The 24278-nt window shown below is 40.4% G+C and overlaps 1 protein-coding gene across 8 annotated transcripts in view; it reads right to left on the reverse strand.

The window, feature by feature from the left end:
• Positions 1-24278, reverse strand: part of USP3 (ubiquitin specific peptidase 3) — a 66702-nt gene that overhangs the window by 29502 nt on the left and 12922 nt on the right. For 7 of the 8 annotated variants that reach the window (XM_090028119.1, XM_090028117.1, XM_090028122.1 and 4 more), the window contains 2 exons: positions 9207-9267; positions 7047-7178 (listed from right to left, as the gene is read on the reverse strand). In XM_090028119.1, the coding sequence (XP_089884245.1) occupies positions 7047-7178; positions 9207-9267 (193 nt within the window). The remainder of the gene's footprint in view (positions 1-7046; positions 7179-9206; positions 9268-24278) is intronic. The other variant, XM_090028124.1, reaches the window with a different exon arrangement.

Below are 24278 nucleotides of genomic sequence, written 5' to 3' on the forward strand. Positions count from 1 at the left end.
GTGAGGGCAGCAGTTCACTGTCCTATCGGACCGTGCCCCACTTCAATGGTTGCAAACCATGCAGAATACCAATGCCAAATTTCAAATGGCTTGGCAGTTTCAGGAGTTCAACTTCACCGGTGAACACATCAAGGGAAGCCAAAATGTGACAGCAGATGCCCTGCCACAAAAGGACCCTGGGTAGTGGGTCAGATCGACTCAAGCCTACCTGAGAGGGCTCTAGCACGGGAGCTCCCCAACGTGCTTTAATGTTCTCTGTGTGTTGTTGTTATGACCAGTCTTATGTGTTGTGTAAGTGTGGCAGAATGACATCTCCGTCTCTCTCCAAACTCTATCAGGCTGATGACCAATCTGACAATTTGGTTACCATGGTCACCGCAGAGGGCAGACACCCCTGGCTTCATCTTTTTCAGGTAACCCTGAGTTGTAACTTGAGCTGGATACATTCCTGAGGGAGGGGGAAACCTGCTCCCTCTGCCTATGTGACTGGCCTCAAACACCTGGAGAGTGGGGGTGGAACTTAAAACTCCCTATTATTCTAAGCCACGTCATCATGACTGGGACTGTGAAATAAGCTCCTTCCAGACCCAAGTGGTGCAATTACCTACCCTAGAAATCTTCAAGAGGAGACTGGATTTGATAACCCCAGTTGTCTTTCCTGCCTAGTGCAGGGAGGCTGGACTGGATGATCTTGCAAGGTTACTTCCAGCCCTTACAATTTATGAATCTATTTTAAAAGGTTTTTAAAAATTCTTATTTTAAAGTTTACTTCTCACCAATGATGTTAAATTCCACTCCTGAAATCATCTTGAACTTCTCTTGAGACTGGGTGCATCTTCTCTACCCCATAGCGAGTGGCCAAGGGGAGTGCGATCTGCCTGGCTAATTTCCTGCTTGATTAGGCCAAGATGGTGACTGTGGAAAAACTGCAGAGACTGGCTCACAGGCAGTGCCGCAGCAAGGTGGAAGGGGTAGGCGGGGGGGTGGTGGCAAGCGGGGTGACTGGCCTGGGCACTGAAGTGAAAGGTCGCCAACAGGCACTGCCAGGGTGGGGTGTGGGATGGAGGCACTATAAGGCTGAAGACCTAGTTGAACTTTACGTGACCCTGTGGCCAGCAGGTACAGGAGAGTAGAGGGCCATGCGGCAAAGAGAACTTGCCATGTGAAGAAATCTAGTGTGACATGGGGAAAACTCCTGGGTGCCATGTGGAAGTTACCTGTATGAATGCCACGCGCAAGTGAGAGTGCAGTGTGTATAGGGAGTATAAAAGGAATTTTTCCCTCAGAGTGAAGGTTCAATTGGATCCATCGGTGTGCCTGAGAGGTGTTCGTATGTGTGCCTGCAAGGTGGTAGATAGAGTGGATTTCTGTTTGGGAGACTGCTTGGGAGGTTGATTTGAGTGGATTCATGCCCGAGAGGTAGAACCCATGAGGCAGAGAAACGAAAGGATACCTACCTGAAGCCAAAGTCTCCCACCACTGATACAGAATAGATCAAAACTACTAGCATACTACAGACAGTGAAACTGTAAGGGTTGTCCCGGTTTATCTGTCTTTACCTTCCCCCCAGTAGCATAACCCCACAGGTCCTATAGGTAAATATCAGCCCTTCTTCCCTGTGTTTTATGTCTGTAAGTACCTGTGCATTACCTACTGTTTACAACACTGTAACTGAAGTGCGTGTGCATGCATGCGTGTGTACATAGGAATAGTATAGTGTTCTTTTAGGATAAGGTATTGATATTTTACAGTAAGTGGTTGTTAGATGTTAAATAAACTGTTTACTTGGTTTATTCTTACATTGTGTGCATAGTCCCTCATTTAGGAAGGGTCCGGGTATCTGGCTGACAGATACCAGAGCTCAGGTCCACTCTCTAGCTCATTTTTCATAGGGTGGCTAACACTGATTTAAAGTTAAACTGATTTTGGCCCCTAACACCAAGAGCAGCTCCTGGCACTGCGTGCACTCCTGGGCAAGCCTGAGGGGGCATGTGCCCCCTAGATCTGTGTGCAGGGCAAGGGTGGGCTGCTACTGCAGGCTTTGTCCCAGGCACCAAACTTCATTGCTACAGCACTGCTCACAGGGGCTGGTTCCAATAATACTCTTACTCTGTTACTTCCTGGTCTAGGCATATGTCACATTTTAATCTGGACACTGCACCTTGAAACAAAACATGGATCAGTATGTGTCAACTGGGCCTACCTGTGTAACCCTGTGAGGAACATGAGGGAGGGTATTTTAATGTCCGGTGACATGGTGGGTTGATTTTACTGCTAAAGGGTTTCATGCTCAGCCCCTGAGAAGGTCACATACCTTTGCACTTTCACCATTTGTACTAGCCAATTGCCCATCAAGAAAGACGGGTGGTAGGGGGCTGGGATGCAGTGCCACTACCTAATGCCTCACATGCTGCCACTGTTCTGCCTCTTGCAGGGAGCGGGGTGGGGGAGCAGAGGCCAGCCCCTACCCCCTGCCCAGCCCTTGGCACCACTTGCAGGGAGACCTCAGCTCCCCCACCCTCTGTCCAGTCCTTGGCGCAGCTTTGGAATAATGGTGGTGCTCCCCCACACTTGGAGCACTCTGATTGGCTGTTTCCGTCAGCCAATCAGAATGCAAACAAAGCATTATGGATCAACAGACAGACTTAGACTTTTATAATATTAGAATAATACAGGTTTAAAAAAAATAAGAAGTCATTTTTACCACCACTATAATCCAATGTTTAGGTTGTTGTCAATAAAATGGGTAAACCCAAATTAAAACAAGTTTTGTTTTAAATCAAATCTTTAATTCTATAAACCATTATTTTTGCAAAATCTGTAGTTTAGGCCTGACACCAGAACTACTCTCTCTATATATAGGAGAGCATGACAAGGCTGACAAGTCAAAAATATGACTTATGAGTTGTAGCAGGGACCACATGGACATGGGAAGCATTTTAAACCAAGTCATAAACAGGGCTCTTTTTTCAGCTGTGTTAGCCAACTGCCTATATATCAGAACAGAGAAAACATGAACCCATCTTTAGAATAATTTACACTTCAAAATGCAGCCTTCTGACAAATTTAATTTTACTGACAGAACACAGGAACATAGGGGAGTAGCAATTCACAAGTCCTTCTGAAGGTAGTGCAGTAAAAATCTTTGTAGGCTCTTAGTAGGTATTTAAATAAAAACTAAAAGGCCATTTATCAACTAAGACATGGATTTTTTAAGGCTATGAGCTTCAGCTAAAACTCATACTCTCAAATTTACATTTAATCTGGGGATCTGCATTCCATCTACCGATTCCAGAGTTAGCAGGAGGCCAAGAGAGAATGTCCTAAACTAGGATCTTGTTATGCAAGAAATGGTAATAAATAAATAAATAATTGTGGCTAATCATTGAAAATCTTTTAAAATGTGTTTAAGTACATTCACCTATACATCCTTGCACATGTATCCATGAGCATTTTTAAAAAACATCTTCCCTTAAAATGCTTCTTCAAGACCCACCTCAATTTGTGGTTGTTTGGGGGCAGTAGGGAAGGTAATAAATGGGGCAAAAGCAGCAGAGAGTAAGGAAGGTACATCTACTAGCTTTGGAAGTTCCCCTTCAATTCACTGTTCTTACCAGAAATAGAAGACTCAATATTTATTGTAGAAAGTAACTGCTTTTCCACTGTCCTACACTGTAGCTAGACTCTTTGAAAACTAAGATTTATGTTCATGTCACTTCACTTGTGAAGACCAATGTCTTGGGGATGGCAAGGAAAACAATTTGCTGGAAAGCAAAATCCTTTATTCCTGAATATTCTGTTTTGAAGAAATATTTTCTGTGTTTTTTAGAAACTTAGATTTTTACTGTTTTTATAAAGTTTTTATAAGTTATAATCGCCTGGGCTGCAAAAATGTCCTTTAACTATGGCTCATTTCAGGTAACCCAGTCCTACCAAAGTACAAATGTTCCCCAGTCAAAACTTAACTAGGAGCCTATCAGCATACAAAGCAAATATACACACCCTGTGCTTAGTCACAGAAACTTAATTACAGGAAGCTATTTAGTCCAATTCTGATTTACATCAAGGTTACATGCAAACTAGAAATAAAATAAATGATACCTTTGTTATCCATTTCAGTATTAGGGACAGAAACACTAAGCAGCTTTCTGACAAGCTGATCCAAATCTAGATTTTTATTTTCAGAACCTCCCTGTGCATTTCTAAAGGCTCCTCATAAGACTGAAAAGAACTAAATGCACTCCAGACAGAAATATAGGAGAATACATACAAGCCTTGTCAGGAGAGCTTTCCAGCAGGCTAAAGGATGTAGTAAATGGGGCCCAGGACATGGTAATGGAGGTCACTTCTCAACTACAAGCAGAAACAGAATAGTAAGGTGCTCTTCCCTACAGAGAACCTTCCCCACAAATAGCTTTAATATCAAAGTGTGCATACCAGCAAGGAGGAAGTCCCCACACACCTTACAATAAGATATGTCTCAACCAAATCTGAGTATTTTCTTTTATGCTTCTGACCCCTTGCTAATGGCCACAATGATCACATAATGTGCCAACATTCATTCTAAGTATACGCTCACTTGGAAGGGGCAAAGTTGTGCATCTTCCGCAAAAATCGCAATTTGAGTAGGTCCCTACTTGTAAGATCAGCCTGCACTGAATGCATATTCTCTCTCGCATCCCAAGAAGTTTACATATACAATGCAAATCACATAAAAATGGTATCTATAGTCACTTTTAATAATGCCAACAGAAGACACCTCTTAGCAAAACCAGCTATGCATTACTTAACATGAGGAAAAATACTTAGGCCTTTCTTACGAAAACAAGGAATTTTATCTTCTGAAACCTGTCCATCTTCACACAGCTTAGCACAAAAGACTTATAATTTGTTAACAAATCACAGTGAAACACAAACTCTCCATGGCAAAGTATCTGCAATTAATTCCAATTCATTCATAACTTGACAACTTTTTACTCAGCTAGTACTGCAAAGGAAGTTTCACATGCTACACTGTTTTTCATGCATTACTAATGCAAACATGTTGCAATTTCAGTGTCTGGCTATTACATTATGATTTCATCATTCCTTTTCTCTATTTTGGTCTAAAGGCTCTTTTGCACTTGGGAAAATTAAATGTTCTCTCACCTTCATTCCAAGATTTCAATAAGATTTCACAGCAAGATCGACTGTGGGCACGTCTACACGTGCCCCTACAGCCGTTGTTACGGTGCCATCATTTAGTACTTTCTTTTGGAAGCACTAAATGATGGCACAGTAACACCCTGTACTGTGCCATCTACATGGTGCAGTTATTTTTAGCTGCTGCATCACCAACACACTACACTGAGGTAGAGCAAAAATGGTTTTTTTTACATCGCTGTAGCACATTACTATGGCAATAGCATCACGTGTAGCCGAGCCCTTTATTGTTCTAATGAGATGGCGCAATTAAGTCAATAAATTTTGGCAGGTTATTACAATAGCAAGTCCTGCACATCATCTGAGATCTCATTTGGTCTGCAGATTTTAAAAGCAAGCTGAGGATATACCAACGTTCTAACTACTACCCGTGTCAAATTTTTACATACATCCTTACTTTCAAGATGAATATAGTTTCATGTGAAAAAAACTATACTGCGTCATTAAAACTGAATTATTAACTGCACATATCAGAACTGCGGCATAAATGTTCTTACATGCCCTACTTTGCTTTATGTATATGCATTAGAACAGGGTTCTTTCATAACAATATCACACAGAACCAGGTGTACCTTTTTTTGGGTAAGGAAAACATAATATGAATGGAAACAAGAGTCCATAAGGCTCTTCAAACCTAACTTTCTTCTATGCTTATCAATTTATGTACAGCATATGGCATTACTGCCTATATCATGCAAACTGTTATTCTTTTTCTGATGTTCACTAAACAATGATCTCAGACCATGAGGAAGACATTTACTACACAACCATTCTTTCATCCAGCAGGACACTCGACTCAGCCCACAGATTCTACCTACGAACACAAAAATGTGAGGCTTCCTGCTCAGAACAGCATCTTATTCAGCGGCAATGGTTAGTCCTTCTCTAGCTATGAACTAGTCACCCAAAACACAGGCCATTTAATTCCTATTCTGCCTCTCCTCCTGAGCAATCACATACGTAGTAATAACCTTAAAGCCAAGAAGAAGAAAAAAAAAAAACGTTCTGGGGTGGAGAGGGTAAAAGATGATGAACACAAAACACAACACTCCCAGCCTTTGCTGTCAGGAACAGAAGCAATTTACTCCGAAAAGAGAATACCATTGTTGAGCTCCCTATTATCCTCCCCTAATAGCATCCATATCACATTTGCTCAGTTCATAGAACTATTGCAGCACAAAGTCAGACTAGCTGTAGTGTCTTTCATCATGATCAACAATAATACTCCTATTTCAACTTGACCAACAATATGATGCTGCATCTGAATGGGGTCTACTTCATTCTTGCCACAACCATACTAGTTCTTCAAATCTACCAGCAGAAACAAACATCTCATCTGCCCACATCCCTGCAAAGACAAAGGCATATGCACCAGGAGCCAATCTACTGAGCAAGAAATTGTCATTTTTACTTAATCACTTGTTCCTTTGACCACAATCATACTTGAAGCATCTGTAAATGTTTATTCCGTCTGTGCAAGACTAGCCAGCTCTATGAAATGAGTAACTGGAACTGATTGCTAAGTCTCTATTTGTCTGCAAAGGGTATATTCTAAATCATACTCCAAAAACACACAAAGTTGCACAGTAACTGCTGCAATTAAACAAATCCATATAACTCGCATTGAAAAAACCCTTGTAAAATGTCACTTGTAATACAGGAGTATCACCTCAAATCAAGGCTATAAAATCCTTCCCAAGAGACAGATTTCACATACTGTCTCTATAATAACCAAGTCTGGAAATACATATAATGTTTTACCATTTTCCTACCACCTTACCAACATGTGCGCATCTGAATGTGCAACAAGTTCCTGAATAGAAATGTTGCAGCTGCTTACTTACCAGTATGTGCTGTAACTACTGCAATCCATACACACAGTGTGCTGAACTTTCTCTTGCTTTTCTGTTTTCTTATGGTTGGTTAAAGGAATCTGTGCATCTTCATAATGTTTCTTTGCATGGCCATTCACATACCTTAAAAAAACAAAAAATCATAAAAAACCCTCTTCTATTTTTAAACAGAACTCCTGGGAAAGCAAACACTGGCTAAGCTTCTTAAATCTGTCCTCTTCTCTCAAACACTTTTTTTCTCTGTCAACCAGTCAGTGTCTTTAAGGCAAGCACCAGGATTTGGGTCTCCTTTGACTTGTCATATATTTGTAATTGGAAAAAAAGAATATTAGGTCCCCATGCCCATATCAAGTGACTGACATCTGCATTTACTTGTCATGTAGGGGTCTTCTGTTCTTCTCCCTTGAAATTCAGGACCAAGTCTCTACAAGATTTCAGACAGCACAGCTAGCTTTGTTGGCCAGGCATATGAAAAGGTATAATTCCTTCTACTTAGCTGGCAGAAAACCCTAGACACAATTATACTAGCAAAATTGCACTTTTACTGATATAGGCTGTTTTGCTTGTTGCTGGTGCTACAGCTTTTCTAGTATCCCTGCTCTCATAGTAGGAGAGCTTTGCTGCGACAGTATACCAGTATTCCTATTTCAGTAAAGTACTTCTTAAGAGGATACAACCTAGGAAAGAGAACTACCAGTCGCTTCAAGTCAAGATTTGAGGGGACACAGTTTCTTTTCCTTTTATGTTGTGTTACCTGAACAAAAGGACACGTTATATTGGCTCACAAAATCCTTGAGCTCTCAAAACCATAATGGTGTTTTTTTTATGAAGCACATTAACATTCTCTCATTCAGGTATGTTCAAATACTTGGGATGACAGGAGTTTTAAGAGCTAACCCCAAACGAGTGAAAATGTAAAGCAAAGCCTATTAACGGCACACAAATGTTTTATAAAAAATTTAAAAAAAAAAATGAGCAAAATATTCCAAACTTTCTATTTCAGCCTTTGAGCATTCACATAATATGATGAAGTTTCACATCTCTCTCCCTTCAAGCTATTAATTTTTGAAATACAGGAAAAGCAACGATTTACTGCACCAAAGCTTTTGATAGGAAAGAAATGATTAACGCTGTTAGCACATTCTTATCTCTACATGAACAGACATTTAAAGAAACACCAAAATGGGAATTTACTGGGATCTATTTTAATAAGAAACTCACCAAGTTTAACAGTGGTTTTTAGTATAAAAACCTAGCTGTGCCTATGGCAGACCTCACTTTAAATCCTTTTACTTTCCGTCACAGCAGAAGCTGTGGGAAGAGTGGTGGCCGGACTAGAGCTGAAAAGCTGCCAGTTGGACACCCTGGTATAAATGACGGTCAATTAGACTGAGCATGCGCATCTCAGGACACTTGTTCTTCAAAGTGCAAAGAATCATTTCCATCACTACATTCTTACATACATATTCAGTGTACTTCAACATATACATACAGAAAAAGATGTCTTGTGAAAGACCACCTCTACCAGTTATTGATGATATAGATAAGGGCATGTATTTTGTTTCAGGATTCTCAATGACATACATATAAAATCCCTGCAGCTTAACTAGCCACCAGCTACTTCTCAAAACAAACTGGGCCAAATTTTGGTTTGCAAAATACTAAGGAAGACCTGGCTGCTGTTTGTTTTTAAAGCCACAACAGAAGCAACTTTATTTTAGAGGGTGGGAAAGAACCTAATTAGTTCATGCATAATTGCTGTTGTAATTACATAAGTGTGTGAAAATAACTTAGCTAATATTTGAAAAAGGTGGGGGGAAGGGACACAGCACAGTCTAATAGCTCCACCAACACAAAGTTGGAACTGACCGACAGTGTAAACCTCTTCACAAAAGACACTTCATGCTTTCAAGCAAAGGAAAGTATAAAATCACAGACTACAAGAAAGCAGAGAAGAACATTCATTATGAATGTACAGCAAATAAACTGCTGAACTGCAATAGCTTCTATGCTACTAAGGTATAAGGGAACCATCAAAAAAGGGCAATCATATAATTCTAAACAAAACATGCAGCAAAGGAAAAACGATGCAAGAACTGTAAAGAGAAGCTGAATCATGTGAGGAGTTTCACCGATTTATCCTCTACCTACCTTCCACAATGGACACTTGAACAAGTCAGACAAACCCAGGGACTTTTATTTGATCGGCACACTATTAAAAAACAAAATAAAAAGTTAGGGGAATTAGCCATAATAACAGTTATATAACCCTTCTTGCAAGATGGAAATAGCTCTGCCCTGGCTCCATAATAGCCGAATGGTTATATAAAGGGGTATATTTAGCTATATTTAGGACTGTAGGAGAGATGGTGATTCTAAGACATATTAGTCTGGATTTATTTTTACTTACACTATAGGCAACTAAGACATTTATCTATTGATCACATTTTCACTTTCATTAGATTCAGGAGGTCAATACTCAATTTCTAAATGCAAGTAATGGAGGTAACAAACTATGAAGGGATGAAAATCTGAAATTAAAACATTTTGTTTGGCTTTTAACACCTCAGTCTACATGGATGCTACCATCCCAGCCCCCAAAACCCCCAACAACTGCGTATGGCCATTATTTCAAAACCTGTTACACAAGAGACTATTTTAAAGAAATGACTATGGAAGAACTTAGCAATTCAGTAAGTGCACAGAATAAATTAAGCTGTAAAATGCAATAACATGCTCCATTTCCACAGTGCTCCTTTCTATGTGGAAGCACTGCTGAAGGTCTTACCCATAACATTTTAACCTTTCAGTCACTTGTGCTGGATTGAAAGGATGAAATGAGATGAAGCATTGTGTTTTATAGTCCACTCAAAAGCAAAGTAAATCAACATCCAATGCAAAGGGTAAAAAGGAAAGGTACAGAGGTTTGGATTTCTCAGTACTTAAATAAGATTCTTATAAATTCACATACAATGAAACCTGCGCTGAAAATTGCCCCTGGTGTCTTCAGGGAATATAAAATATCCTTATGGCCATGGTTATATAAACAAGCTACTATTCTTGATGGGCACCAAACCAACCAGCTTTCAAAATGTCAGCCACTCCTTTACAAAACAATGAGAAAAATAGTAGGCACAAGGAAAAACACTTGTTTAGGCAAAACAGTCAAGTTTTATTGGAAAAGATAAGCTTTTTGATTATGCACCAAGCTTAAAGAAACCTAAAATAAGCTGTTACATTACACACATGAGCCTCTGAAATATCAGAAGTCTAATATGTCTTCCTTTGTGGAATAGATTTGTACTGGGTCCTATGGGCAGGTTCACTTTTTCAATTCAAGGAAAAGTGTTTTTTTTCCAGTCTGTGCTAATAGCCACAAATACTAAACCAAAACTTCTCAAATGGAGTGGTCTTGATTAACACAATGTAGGACGACACCTGAAGGAACTCCACCAGGCTGCTGACAGGCATCGGCCAGAACACTGAAGAATCAAATTTTCCTTTTAAGGGAAACAATTTTACCAAGAAATCCTTTACCAAAACACACATATTTCAATAAAATTCCTCCCTCCATCTTATAATTCAAACAAGAATGTAATTAAACTAATTTATGCTCCCCAGGAGCACTACGTCGCTTTCGGATTTCAGTCAGAACAGAAGAGAACAGACAAGCAGAGAAGTCACTTTCACTTCGGGAGGAAGTTCTGCTACTTCAGCACAATGCTGCTGTGTTTGAACTCACAATTCCTCCAGGGAATATTTAAAATGTCAAAATTCCAGTGGGTTCATTGGGAAAAAATGCATTAAAATATTTTTCTCTGTTGTAAAACTTTTTTTTAAAGCTCTCATTTTGAAATTACAGTAACTACCAGACTGTGACAATTTAAAATCATGGTCTGGTAACAGAAACAGAAAGCCCTCAACATTCATATTTAAACTCACCATGACTGTGAAGTTCGTTTAATTTTACTTTGAAGAACTACTACTTACAGGACATTTTTTGCTCTACTGTTGAAAAGCCAACAACAGAAAATTTGAAGTGCTATTTCTAAAGCCACATGGATCCCCACCAGTGATAAGGATCACAAAAAGCAAACAGGAAAGCAGGGTAGAACCACCATGATTTGAATTTCTAATAAAAAAAGGAGGAGGAAAAAAACGTTTTACCAAGTGGAAAAGAACAAGGCTGGTCAAGAAAGAAAAAAATAATTCAAAGCTTTTAAGTCTGTCTTCTCTCAGAACAAGGGATGTTAAATGCTTATAATCACATACAGGATGATGCACTAGCCTGGGCCCATTAGTCTGATCTGACATGGCAATTCCCATGTCCCTGAGTCACATAACCAAGATTCAAATAAAAAATTTACTACATAAGACAAAGGGGGGCGGGGGGGGAGAACAACATGTACTGAACTTCAGTCAATTGCTACCTACTGCAATTAAACGTAGGTGCTAAATGACCAAATCATTACCATGAACCTGCACTTCTCTTGCCAGGAGCATAAAACTGCCATGCTAACGTTCACTGAAATGTTGGCAGACACCTAGCCTTTTTGTCACCACCTGCATGTGTTGTTGCACAGTCTGCAAACAGAACTGTTTCACAAGAAAAGTAAGAATCAGCGTGGTCTGCACCTTCTTCTCTTCACTCTTTTACACTGGCCTTATGGAGAACCAAGATCTTGCAATTAAAGACTTCAAATTTCACCATCATTGGATCAGCATGCATGCACCGGGCTAAACCACATTAGACAAATGTTCACACCTGCAGTTCACGGCATATTTAAATATAAAGTTGATACTTATGCTTGGTTATAATGCCAGCACAAATGCAGCGAGTCTTCTTAATTCTAGACACTGCAATTTCAAATGTCTCTGTCAACATTGCTCCACCTTTCATATGAAAGAACATCCCTCATTAAAAGTAAGATTTACAAACCCATATTTTAACATAAACTACAACATTCTAAAATAGCAGGGTTAAGAAAAGGTTCATCTTCTGCAAGATAAAAAAAGGAATCCAAAAGATTAGAAGGAAGTAACCCTATGAAGATAAGCAGAGATCAAGATTGTAGCTGCCACCAATAGTACTAGGGGTACACCAATAGTGATTTGGGTGGCCGATACTGATAGCCAATGTTTAAGGAGGCATACTGGCCCATACCGATCTGATTTCCAATATAGTTACATGCAGCTGGTAAGTCCATTGTGGTGGAAGGGGAAGGGGGAGATCAAGACCCCCCATGGTGAGGGCAGGAGCAGGTGCTGCCCAACTGGGGTGGGGCAGGACACAGGATGGAGCTTCGCGGCTCCTCAGGGCAGGGGGGCAGCTCTCACTGCTGCTTGCACCCCAGGAGGGCACGAGGGGACAAATGCGTGCCCCAGATCTGCAGAGGGCAGAGCAGACTGCAGCTGTGGGTTGGAGCCAGAGATGCACCAAGTTCTTGTCAGCAGGGACTGGGCTTGGGACAGGGGTTATGGAGGTAACTAGAGCCACCCCAAATTTCAGGACAGCCCCGCTCCTAGCACCACTGCCGCTGTGCACCCGGTGCAGCCCTGGCTCTTCCTGGCATGTGGGTGGAGGCAGGGCATTGAGCCAGCAGCAGTGTTGGAAGCAGGGCTACAGCGAAATTTCGGGTGGCTGCAGTCTCCTCTGTAGCCCTTCCCAAGAAGAGCCTAGTGCAGCCCTAGCTCTAGCCCACCCACCCCACCCTGCACATATATAGGGGCACACATCCCCCCCATGCCCTCCTGGCATGCAAGCAGCAGCAGGAGCACCCCTGGCCACCCCAAGGAGCTGCAGCTCTGTCCCATACCCTGCCCTGCCTGGGCAGCACCTGCCCCCTCCCTCACCATGGGGAGCATTGATCAGCCCCCCACACACCCCTTTTCCCCCCGCTTCCACCACAACTGACTCACCAGCTGCACGCAGCTCTGCTCCTCCCTGCCCAAGTGCTGTGCTGTGGCTGTGCACATGCACGAGCATTTATCAGCCAAATTATTGGCTGCATCGGGCTGATTTCCGATGCAGCCATTTTTCTTCATGTCAGTACCGATCTGACATCAGACCAATGTATCGCTGCACCTCTAAACAGTATTGTAGTCTAGGGATCCCCATATTCTAGGGATTACAAAAATCATTCCTTAAAGCAGGGACAACTTCAGGCACATGTGCCAAAAGTTGCATGGCCAGATTGTGTGTGTGGCACATGGCCAAACAGGGAGGGAGCAGATGGCAGAGCACAGATCTTCCAAGGGAAGGGAATTAGAGCAGAGTTCCAGGAGAGTGTGAGATTAATTTGTGACATACCTACCAAAAAAGATCAGCCCCTACTGCATTAACAGGTGTTAAAGATTTACATTCTTTATTTTTCTGAGACTGACATAATGGCTTTCATATCAATCAGCGATTTGTGTTTAAATCTTGGGGATTCAGTGCTTTCCTCAGTCCAGACTAGGGAGTCAAAACATCACCAAAAAGCATGATGGTCAATAATCTAAGGAGTATTTTTTATTATTGGTTTGTGGAGACTTCAGTTTGGGATTTGGGTCCACTGTGTAAAAGGCCTTCAAATAAAACAAAAAACGGTTACTTGAAGACTTACAGTGAAGTTAACACCGAATTACCATGCCTAAATTTCAAAGACATGCACTTCAATCCTCTGAGCTAAGGCACAGCCCATAAAGCCACTAAATTTAATAATAAGGGCACAGAGACTAGACATATTTTATTGAGAAGCCTGGTTGTTTTAAAATAAAAGGTCATGACAAATTCCTCCTCAGTTCTAAATAAAGTTACTACTACTCAACAGGTGCCCCATGATTTACCAAAATCAACTTCAGGATTTTGGAAAAAACAAAAACATCACTTTTTTTCCTAATACATCTTGACTCAGTGGGAAGTGACTGAGTTGAACGCAGTTCTAGTGCCATTTTAAACATACTGGAGACAACAAGTCTCCCAAATTAATCTACAATAGTGCTATGTCCTACAAGCAGCTTACTTGAGACATTTAAGTGAGCGTGTAGCTGAGCAGTCATAGTTCAATGCACCTTAGCTATTTTATATTGAATTATTTTCTATTAAATAAGCTAAAGAACCTTGGTTATGCTGAAAGCTTGAACTAAAGCTGCCACTACAGCAAACACAAGTGCTCCATATTGCTATATTGTTAAGTATGGCATCAAGTGACTAGATAACATTTTATGATGCTGCTCTAAATAGCATATCATTTGCCATTTTACATCACTATCAGCTGGCTCAGAAGTGTTGCAATCATTATTTTAGCAGATAATAAGGGAAATACTGTCTTTTACAGTCATTAGTACAAGTGAAACCTGACAATGAATCAATTATTTCAGGTACTTGTACCCGAAAACTTGCAAAGAAGATTTTTTCCAACTACCTATGTGAGTCTAATAAACGATACTAGATTTACCCAAAGAACCTGGTGTGCCTCAGTTGTTTACGTAGTACCCAAAGTGGTACGGCATTTTGCAAATAAAGAAAGAAGCAATGCTCCCTCTGCCAAGGAGTAAATAAATGTAACAGAATATGCACAGACTTGCACCGTCATCTACACAGAATTTCAGAACACTGAGAAATAGGTTTTATTTGGTTGTTTGCCCAGGCTTTTAGACTTCCATTTTCTTTATTATCACAGAGGTGTGGCAGAAATAGTGAATTCCACTCCACGCAAGCTGGGCAGTGCAGGCTCATCACAGGGTACCCATGTCTCGAGCTGAAGGTTTCTGCAGTGAGCACTCTGGGTCTTGCAAATTTAGTAAGCCCATTCAGCCTTCAAATGCATTCCAATGAAGCAAGAATACCAGTGGAAGACTTGACTCCCATACAGCGCAGAGTTCCAGGCTCTCTCTGTAGGAAAGTTACAAAGTATGCGTTGTATATAAACAAAACCCCAAACTAATAGTTTTGTTTAAACAGCACACTGCCTAATTCAGACATGCAGGCAAAAGGAAAAAAGGAGCAGGAAGAGCAGGAGACAAACAGGAAATTGCCCTTGTAAGGTAGCCAAGTTAAGAACCTACATGATGCAGTACCCAAAAAAGCATTTGGCAATAATCCTTATATGTAATGAACTCAAACTGGCTGTTCTGAAAGTAAGAATGAATAGAAATCATCTAAGGCCACAGTTAATACAGATATGAATTTCCATCTAGGTTTTTGAAGTTATAGTTTCTTGCTGATGTCATAAAAGTAAGGCAAAGCCACAAAATACTGGAATAAGAGTAACACTGGAATAAGTATATAGTTCAGCCATTATTTTACAGGGCACAGATACAGTCTGAACAGGAACAAGATTAAAATCATTGAGACCTTTCCTGGTCCTACATCCTTTTCAAAACAGCTTAAACCTTGCTAGGCAAGGGAATTTCCTAGAATCACTGTACAGGTATAACCATGTGACTATAGTTACACTGGTATAACTCCCAGTGTCCATACTCTTACTTGGAACCACAGCAGACTTCTTTCAGTTTCATTTGTGCTGATGCAGTACACCACTAAATTGACCTAAATTACACTGAAAAAAGTTTCACTGTTGCCCCAAGTAAGAGTGTCCACAATGGGAGTTACTCTGGTATAACTATAGCAGTGTAATTATGATGCCAGAATGTCTGTAAATCTCCCCATAGAGACTATGTCTTTGAGACAACCAGGTGCATTGGATCTGCAGGGAAAATTACATGATGAGAACAGTATTAAAATATTCTGGACACTCAATTAGATCTCCTTTTTCTCCCCTGTATTTGTAATCTTATAGCATTGATTAGTCATCCACTGCTCTGTTTTGCCAAGATCTGGCAATACAGTAGAGCAGTTCTATCTCTTTCTCAGAACATTTACTGCTCTGACATGCGAAACCTGCAACACAATAAAGAGAGCTTGGCTGACTCCAACTGCAGCAGCCCTTCAGGGGAAAAGGAGTAACAGCTTACAGGACAAAATGTGAAACAGCAGCTGTGTTGTCTGACACATGATGACGTGTCACAGGATAGACCCATCAGGCCCAGGAAACTAGGCCAAGATCTTTCTCTAGTAGCATTTCTACAGACTTAGGAGATAAAGACAGACAAGAGTTGCAAATGAAAAAACTTGGCAGGTGATGAAAGAGAAGTAATCAGAGGCGGTGGAAAGAAAATTTTTCATTCACATGCCTTAATGACAATTAAAGTTTTTATCACTTTCATGGAAATTCTGGAAACTGCCCTGAAGTAGGAAAGAGGCCTTCCACCATTCAAGACTCTCAGAACACTCTGCAAAGTCTCGTCCTTACATTACAGACTAGAAAAACTGAGCTACAGGTAGGTCAGTGACTTACCAAAAGTCTCACAATAAATCAGCATCACAGTTGAGATTACTATCCAGGTCTGTTAGCTTCTTGACTTGCTTTTCTTTAGCAACATAAATATAAATCCACAAAAGGACTCGGGTGCCACACCACTGAGCACTCTAGTTAGTGCTCAACATGTGGTGCCTTGCCACCACAGTGAAATCCACAGTCTCAATCTAAGCGCCTTGGATCCTGTACAACACACAGGAAGAGCCAGGCAGCCAGGAAGGGATCCACAAAAGACAACATGCCAAGGAGGACCCCACACCAGGCAACAATAAACAGCAATGAGAAGTGGGTCTTCAACCTTGCCCTTCTCTGGGACTTAAGTGCATTTATTTTGGCTGCAAGGTGGTACATCCCTCCCCCTGGAATTCACAAGTTGGAATCTTCTCTTGGAGTTAGGAGCAGCCCAACTTGAAACCTAATTTCAAAACCTTGACAACGTGTGTCATGCTCACCTGGAATGTGAAAGATCCCCTTTCACCCTCCTCCTCAGCCTCAGGATATTTAAATGCACATCCTTCAACCACCCAAGCCACAGGGCTCTAGGCTATTCTGTAATCACAAGGAAATACCCAGGTTTCATTTCCCATGAATAATTAGACTGACTGGACAAGAGAACTATATCATGAGTGAGCGTACCCTCTTTGGTTAGGACACTCACCTGGGATGGGAGGAGAGGGGAAGAGAAACCTGGATTCCAGTCCTTACTCAAATGACTGATAAAGGGAGTAAAAGTGAGTAAACAGTCACTGGAATAAGGACCATAAAACAGATAAATGTCCAAGCCACTTAGCTAGAGTTACACACTCTAGCGCTTTCTGGTCAATAAATCTATAGTTAGCCATTATAAAGTAGAAAAACCTCCCCAGAAAAGACTGAGTACTCCACTACCAAGGACGCCTGCCCACCTAGAGAACTCCGCAGGTAAAAATCAAGGTGTCTGGGGACTTGGGAACTTTCAGAGCGAGGCAGCAACTGACAGAGGTTTTGTGGACTACATTTCAGACTTTGTGGTGAGTACAACAGAAATTAAAGAGGAAACAGATGTCTAAATCCATTTGTTGATCTACCTCAATGATTTTCAACCAGCATGTTGTGGCACCCCAGGGTGTCACAAGATCCTCTGAGGAGTGCCACAGTACCTGGCCCCTGAAAGAGGCAGTAAACACTGGCTCAGCCACATACCACACACTATGCGCCTGCCCCAGACACCACGCTGCACTCCTCACAGCCTCTCCCACCAGCTCTGGGAGCAGAGGAGCAAGTGATGCTGAAAGCACACCCACTGAGCCAACTACCCCTGTGCTCTGAGAAGCTCTCTCTGCTGTGGGTGGGCAGACATGGGGCCATGCTTTTTCAGCCTAGCTCCTTCCCCCCCACTCCTCCCATACTCCAGGAACTGCTGGGAGGGGCCATGGAGAATGGCCCCTCATTCAAACAGCTAGAGGAGCAGGGGTTACATTCATCTCATCAAGTATAGACTGGAGGCAAAGAGTGGGCAGACTGTAGAAAACGGGGCATGGAAGAGTCCTGTCCCTGCCACCCCCATTTTGATTCTGCACCAGTGACTGGTGTCACCCCCTTTAGCCTCCCCCAGGATAAGCTGCCTCTTTCAGGGCTAGGAACAGAAATTACACATAAACCAGTGTAAGTGATCAGAAACCAGTTCAAATCTGTAAAACAACAGAAGTTCAGTTTCATGGCTGAAACTGGTTTAAGATAAATCTGGATGGATGTAGTATCAGACTCAACTGATTTAGGTTAAATCAGTTTATTAAAGTTCTGTTCCAGTTCCCTTCAAGATTCAAATTAACTGTCCCCCTGCATCCCAGGATGTTTTGTACCTGACCCAGAAACCTCCCTCCCCCCCTTGCAGGGAGGGTGCACTAGCCTTGGCCCAAACTGCGCCAGCCGAGCAGGGACTGCATGCTCTAGTGCCCCCTGGCTTCTGGCCTGAGTCACTGCAGGCATGTGGCTGCATTTCTGGAATAAAAAGTGAATGTCTAGTCACTTGCTTATCAGTTCAATCCATGCAGCTTAAACTAACCTCCAAAGGTTGAATCGATTCAGCCTCAGGCTTTTTGACTGTACTTAGCCCAAGGGTCTAATGACCCACTCGCAAGCTCCACAATCTGCCCCACTGAGCAGCCCCTGCTGCTCCAGCTGTTCATTATCCCCTGCCATGCTCTCAGGGGTGCCCTACCCATCCTGCCACCCCACAACATCCTTTTAAGCATGCCCCAGGGTGTAAGAAGTGCTATACATATAAGTTATTCTTTAAATGGGGTGCCACTAAATTCCAAAAAGTTATCAAGGGGTCCCTTGAATCTTAAACAGTTGAGAACTACTGACCTAGCTCATAGTGACTTAAGTCTAATGATTGGTTATTAAAACTCTTAATGCTACTCCCACTGGCTAGACAGAGCACCTGCTCCTTGTACTGATGGGCTCCCATACTTATTCAAACAAATGCTGTTGTAAGGTTCCCACTGGACCTGTTGGAATTAAAAGTTGGCAGCACTTTTCTTGTGGTGAGCTAAACAGCTGAAAACAGATTACTCCAAAACCTGTCTTATTTTATCGCTCACCATGATCCCTCCCCCCCATAGGGGACTTGAAACTACCACCACTGATTGTATTAATGGCACCAGACCTTCCCTTATTTCATTCATAACAAACATGCAATCAGAACATGCATCTATAACAAACAAGGAATACCTCAAGTGACAGAGGTAGCTACAAGCATATATGCAAGTAGTACTGGCGGCAAAAGGACATACAAATCACTTTACATTTAGCAGGGGTCAGTTAATGCTGAAATAAGTAGTAATATTTACAATCAAGACAAAGTCAGATGAGCAGTATCCAGACAGGCACTAACATACATAGAACTGGACTGAAAAGACGGCCAAGGAGAATGCCAGAATTTTATAAAATTAACCTTTTATATCTGGTGATGGATTCCAGGTTTTAAGCACCCAGATACCCATATAAGCAACCTATATTGGACTATATACATGCCTATAAGATTTATTTGTTTTGGATTCAAAAAGTGAATAAAGTCAGTCCTAGTGGAACAAGTATAATAAAAGTTTTGTTTAAGAAGATGGGAAGAAAGGAAAGGGAAATTTTCAAAATACTAAGAAGGAATTTTAGCCACAAACATCATCCTAATTAACTTGATGGAGAGTTGGCAAATGTATGTGCTGCTTTGAAAATGTACGAGAAAAGTTTTTTCTAGGTCTCATGCCAACAGGAGGCTGCAATGTTAGTAACTCTACATGAAAGCTTATTTTTCAATTTACCATTGATTTTTTTAAATGACAAATTCTGTTCTTGTGGTCTGAAACAGTTAATTGGCTTCAAACCCTTCAGCCCAAACAACTGCTTCCTTCATCATCACCACTTCTGGTACCAATAAAAATTAGGAAAAAACCCCTTAATACTACAGAATGTAATGTCTGTAATCTTTCAAATTTGATTCCTTTACTGATACAAGCAACCTGGCAGTATCCCTTCAAAGGAGAACATCTGCCTCAATAAAAGAAATGCTGGTATTTAATCATCTTCATATAGAATTTATTCACTTACATTTTCAGTGTGCGAATAAAGTTTGTATCAATGTTCCCATGCTATCAATAAATCAAGGCTATATTTTTAGGTTGCATTAAAATAAGACTGGCAGTGAATAAACTCAGGCTACATTTACTCAAAAAAAAACTCATCATAACAGCTTATACAATATTTTAAGAACTAGGGAATGATTACTTTTTCAATTAATATTTTCATTTTTTCCAAAGCAAGTCAGAGTTTTTATTTTATTTTCTTGGCTAATCTAAATATGTAGTATAGAAAAAAAAAATAATTAAAAACCTTTAGCAAACTGCAATGATGTGTTCTGCATCTGAGTTGGATGCTTTTGCCAAGTCTCAGTTCTCACCAGTTCTCACCATCCCAGTTTGCCACTCCTATCTTCCCTGGAAAAGAATTTGTACTGAAAGGAGTGGTACACTCAGGTACCCACCCAGCAAGGATACCCATTCACATGAACCCTTATGTTGCTTTCTACACCGAGCCCCACAGTCTACCTACACACTAGGTTACAGAATCTGGGTCTGTAGCATAATTAATGTAAGTGTAATCTCATGTAGTATAGAGAGTTTCTACTTTGTAAAGATACTCAGCATAGATATTCACATAAAACTTCACATGGAAGTGTAATGGAAAAGCACTAAAAGTACTAAAATTGCAACAAGCGAAAACATTAATCAGCAACTTCAAGTCTTTTCTACTGTGGTGTTCCTTGAGACCCTCTGAGCAAATGATGAACTAGTAAAATGGCATTACGGATACCACTTAAGGCATTGATCTTCCAATAGCCACCATGACATGGGAAGGTATGTCCACTTGGAGCCCCCATGAGAATCCTACTAGTTCTCCAAAGATGCCTAAGTCCCCCAACACAAAACTCTTTGCAACATCAGTCAAGTGAAATCAGGCAGAAAGGGGAAATTATTTTAATTAGACTATTTAAAACAATTTTGTTTTTGTTAACACCCATTTCACAAGGAAAAGGAAAGAGAAAGAAAGACAAAGGCAAATTAATGTCTCTACTGTGGAAGGAACACATTTGCAGGGAAAACTAGTTTCACAGAGGATATTACTAACTGCCCAAAAACGAGTTGACTGTTCTTTTCATATCATATGCCCTTGTGACAAGTCACTGCACTGTGAATACAATGTACCTGGCTGAGTCTTCCTATAAAGATACAGGCCAAGAATGGGGTTTGAAGAATAAACCAGCATTCTTATATCCATCTCAAAAGTGAAACACAGTCTAATTTCTTTTGCCATCAGCCTTCACCATAAAAAGCAGAACAATGATTAAGTCCTGTCAGAAAAAAATCTCATACCAGATTCTCTTTTCCTGTTCTCACGCACTCATGAAAGTGATTAATATTTAGACACTCATGCACTACAGAACATTTGCAATATTTCCTGATATTTACTCTTCGTTACTGTAAACACTGCTTAGTCTGATGTAAGAACTTTCCCAGTTGGCCACAGTCAACTTCATAAGGAAAACATCATACTTAATACAGAACTGCCAAATAACTTCTGCATAAGAACTAAAAAGAAATACAAAAATAGGTGAACACTTTTTCCCTAGAATAAATAAAGTAAGATACTAAAGTTTCAGGAACACGATAACATTGAAGCATGGTCCTCAGAAATAATACATTAACATTGCCTACAATTCACTTCCTGTGCTGCACTCAACCCATGCTGCTTGAAGCCCTGGTATTTTGTGATTATGTAATTAGAAGTTTCATACTTCAAGAACTTGGAAATGGAAAGATGCAAGTTCCATATTTGTTTGCATTCTTTAACTGAGATACTGGATGTACAGACCCTGGGGGCGGGTGGCGGGTGGAAGAGCCCCTTGAAATTAGGTGAAAATTTAACTCACAGTAAACAGTAGTACAAGTTCCTGAGGAAGTGGTTAAACAAATAGCAAAAAACAGGGCAAACATAAGTTAGATATTACTAACAGGAGGACACATGCACAATCAGAGGGAGGGGTTATGTGTGGGGGCTTTTTTTCTTCAGACTAGGGAAAAAGGTCACTTAACCATCATTAACAGCAATAGATTGCTCCCCCAATAAATGCAACAGTTATTTTTCACTACGTACAGCTGCTGTATTTTCTGGCAATTCATGAGGTTTTCTACAGAACAAGCAAACTTGGTAGAACATTTCAAATCAGAATGTCAGTGATTAGTTCCCCCTCTGCCTTTCATAGTTTACATCCCCATCCAAAATTTGCAACAAGAAAAAGTTTAATGTGTGTTATATATTTGACTAGAGGCAAACTAATGTATTTTAACATCAATTCAATCTAACAACTAAAAATAAAATATTTTATTTGTACTTCTGTTATTGCCTGCTTCTCCGTCACATTCTGAACAGTCTGTATCTGAAGGTATGTGCTGATCTCTAATTCTTGCTAGTGCAAGCAGTTACTTCAGGTTTTAAAAGTTCTTAAATTGTGTTTAAATTAAAAAAAACCATTAAAAATACTTCCAAGGCATGAAGGAAGACAAATAGTTTAGAGAACTGTAGCGTGCAATTGAAAAAACAGTAAATGCAGAAAATGATCAAAACACAAGATAAAATCAGACAGATCAGTGAAAACTAAAGCAAAGATAGTATTTCACTGCTATTCTCAAGAACTCCCCAAAGCTAAAGGAAAGGAATTCTATGAATCCCCTAGTAATCTGATGCCACAACTTTTTTTCTTTTGGAGGTAAGGCAGTATTGGGCTATCAACAGGAGAAGAACCCAACTTTCCATTTATTGCAGACTCTCTCAATTCTCTCCCCCCTAAAACCGTAATAGGCAACAGTCTGAGTCAAAAAGATACAGCTCAGACTGTTGCCCATTAAGTCAAGAGTCCCCTGGATTAAAATCTTTTATTTAACAAATGAAGCAGAAAACAACCAACCAAAGTTATTAACCATACCAGGACCAGATCCTGGAACCTTACCTAGACACAGACATTTGTACTGGCACAAAATCTCAGTGATGTAAACACTGCTCAACCTAGCACAAGGGGTCTGCCTGCTGGTAGGCTCAGGGCCTCTAAAATGTGCTATTTTACAGGAAAGTTAAAACAGTATCTGATTGCAATGTAGTAGAAAATCTGCCAACTTCTATAAGCCAGTTAACTATCTAGCAGATTTGTGATATTTCAACTAGATATAAATGGATAAAAATGTGACATGTTTCAGTTGAGTCATTTAAATTTAATATTCTGAAAAGAGAGCAGTTTTAGAACAAGATTTTATTTGACAAATCATTTAAAGACTGTGATAAAGTCATCTACAAAAAAAAAATAAGAAACCCCTTGCATCCAAGAACATCTAATCTTATGCTGTCTCTAAATCACACACATCAAGTATGCAATATGTGTTGTAAGCAAATACACATATAACTTGTATTCCACCATGAAATAAAAGTTGTAGGCATGCCACACACGCCCACCTAGAGTAAAAAAAACTGAGAAAAATTAGGAAGTATTTTTAAAAGTTTAACTAGACAGAAAGTGATGTCACTACATAAGGGAGTGAATGATGTTGAGCAAGTTTTAACTAATAGGGTCTACCTTCACACCAAATATTGGTAAGAGCGCTAATAAGTCTTACATTAAAATGTCAGATAAAAGAGTAGAAACTGTTCTGGTTAGTTCCAAAGCAGGCATCCAACCTACTAGGCCACGCTGCCTTCCAACCAAGTTAATGAAGCTGCCTAAAAATAGACTAATACAAATGCTTTGCATTTACCTACTGCTTTTCCACCAGTACATGTTGAAGGACTTGAGAAAGGCAGGTGAGCATAATTAGACTGATTATAGTTAAGACACCTATAATGAAATTTGGAATAATCTATATAAGAGTCACTCTAATGTATAAGCTCTGGGTCCACCAACCAGATCAGAGCTGCATCTACAACAAGCTTCCTGTATAACCTTTGGCAAGTCATCTAAAGATTAAGGTAGGACTGAACACTAAACGTAGAGAGGTTACCTCATTTCCACAGAACACAAAACTATTGATAAAAGAATAGAACTATGGTTCTTCAGCTCAAGAAACACGCGCCTCTAATCCTTGAGTCAAAGAGGTAATATATAAATGTCCTTGTATCCTTTTTAGGCTGAGCCAGACGTTAACATGCTATCATACACAGAGCATGTCATCTATCCTGACTTTAATGGAAGAATGGGTCCAAAACAAAACAGTACAAAAAATGAATAATTTTCACTTATTTCTACACTACCTTTTCCAAATATAGTCAGTGCATGAGC

Source organism: Crocodylus siamensis, chromosome 15 (assembly GCF_052110815.1).
Source record: "Crocodylus siamensis isolate JL-2025a chromosome 15, ASM5211081v1, whole genome shotgun sequence".
Classification (NCBI taxonomy): Eukaryota; Metazoa; Chordata; order Crocodylia; family Crocodylidae; genus Crocodylus; species Crocodylus siamensis.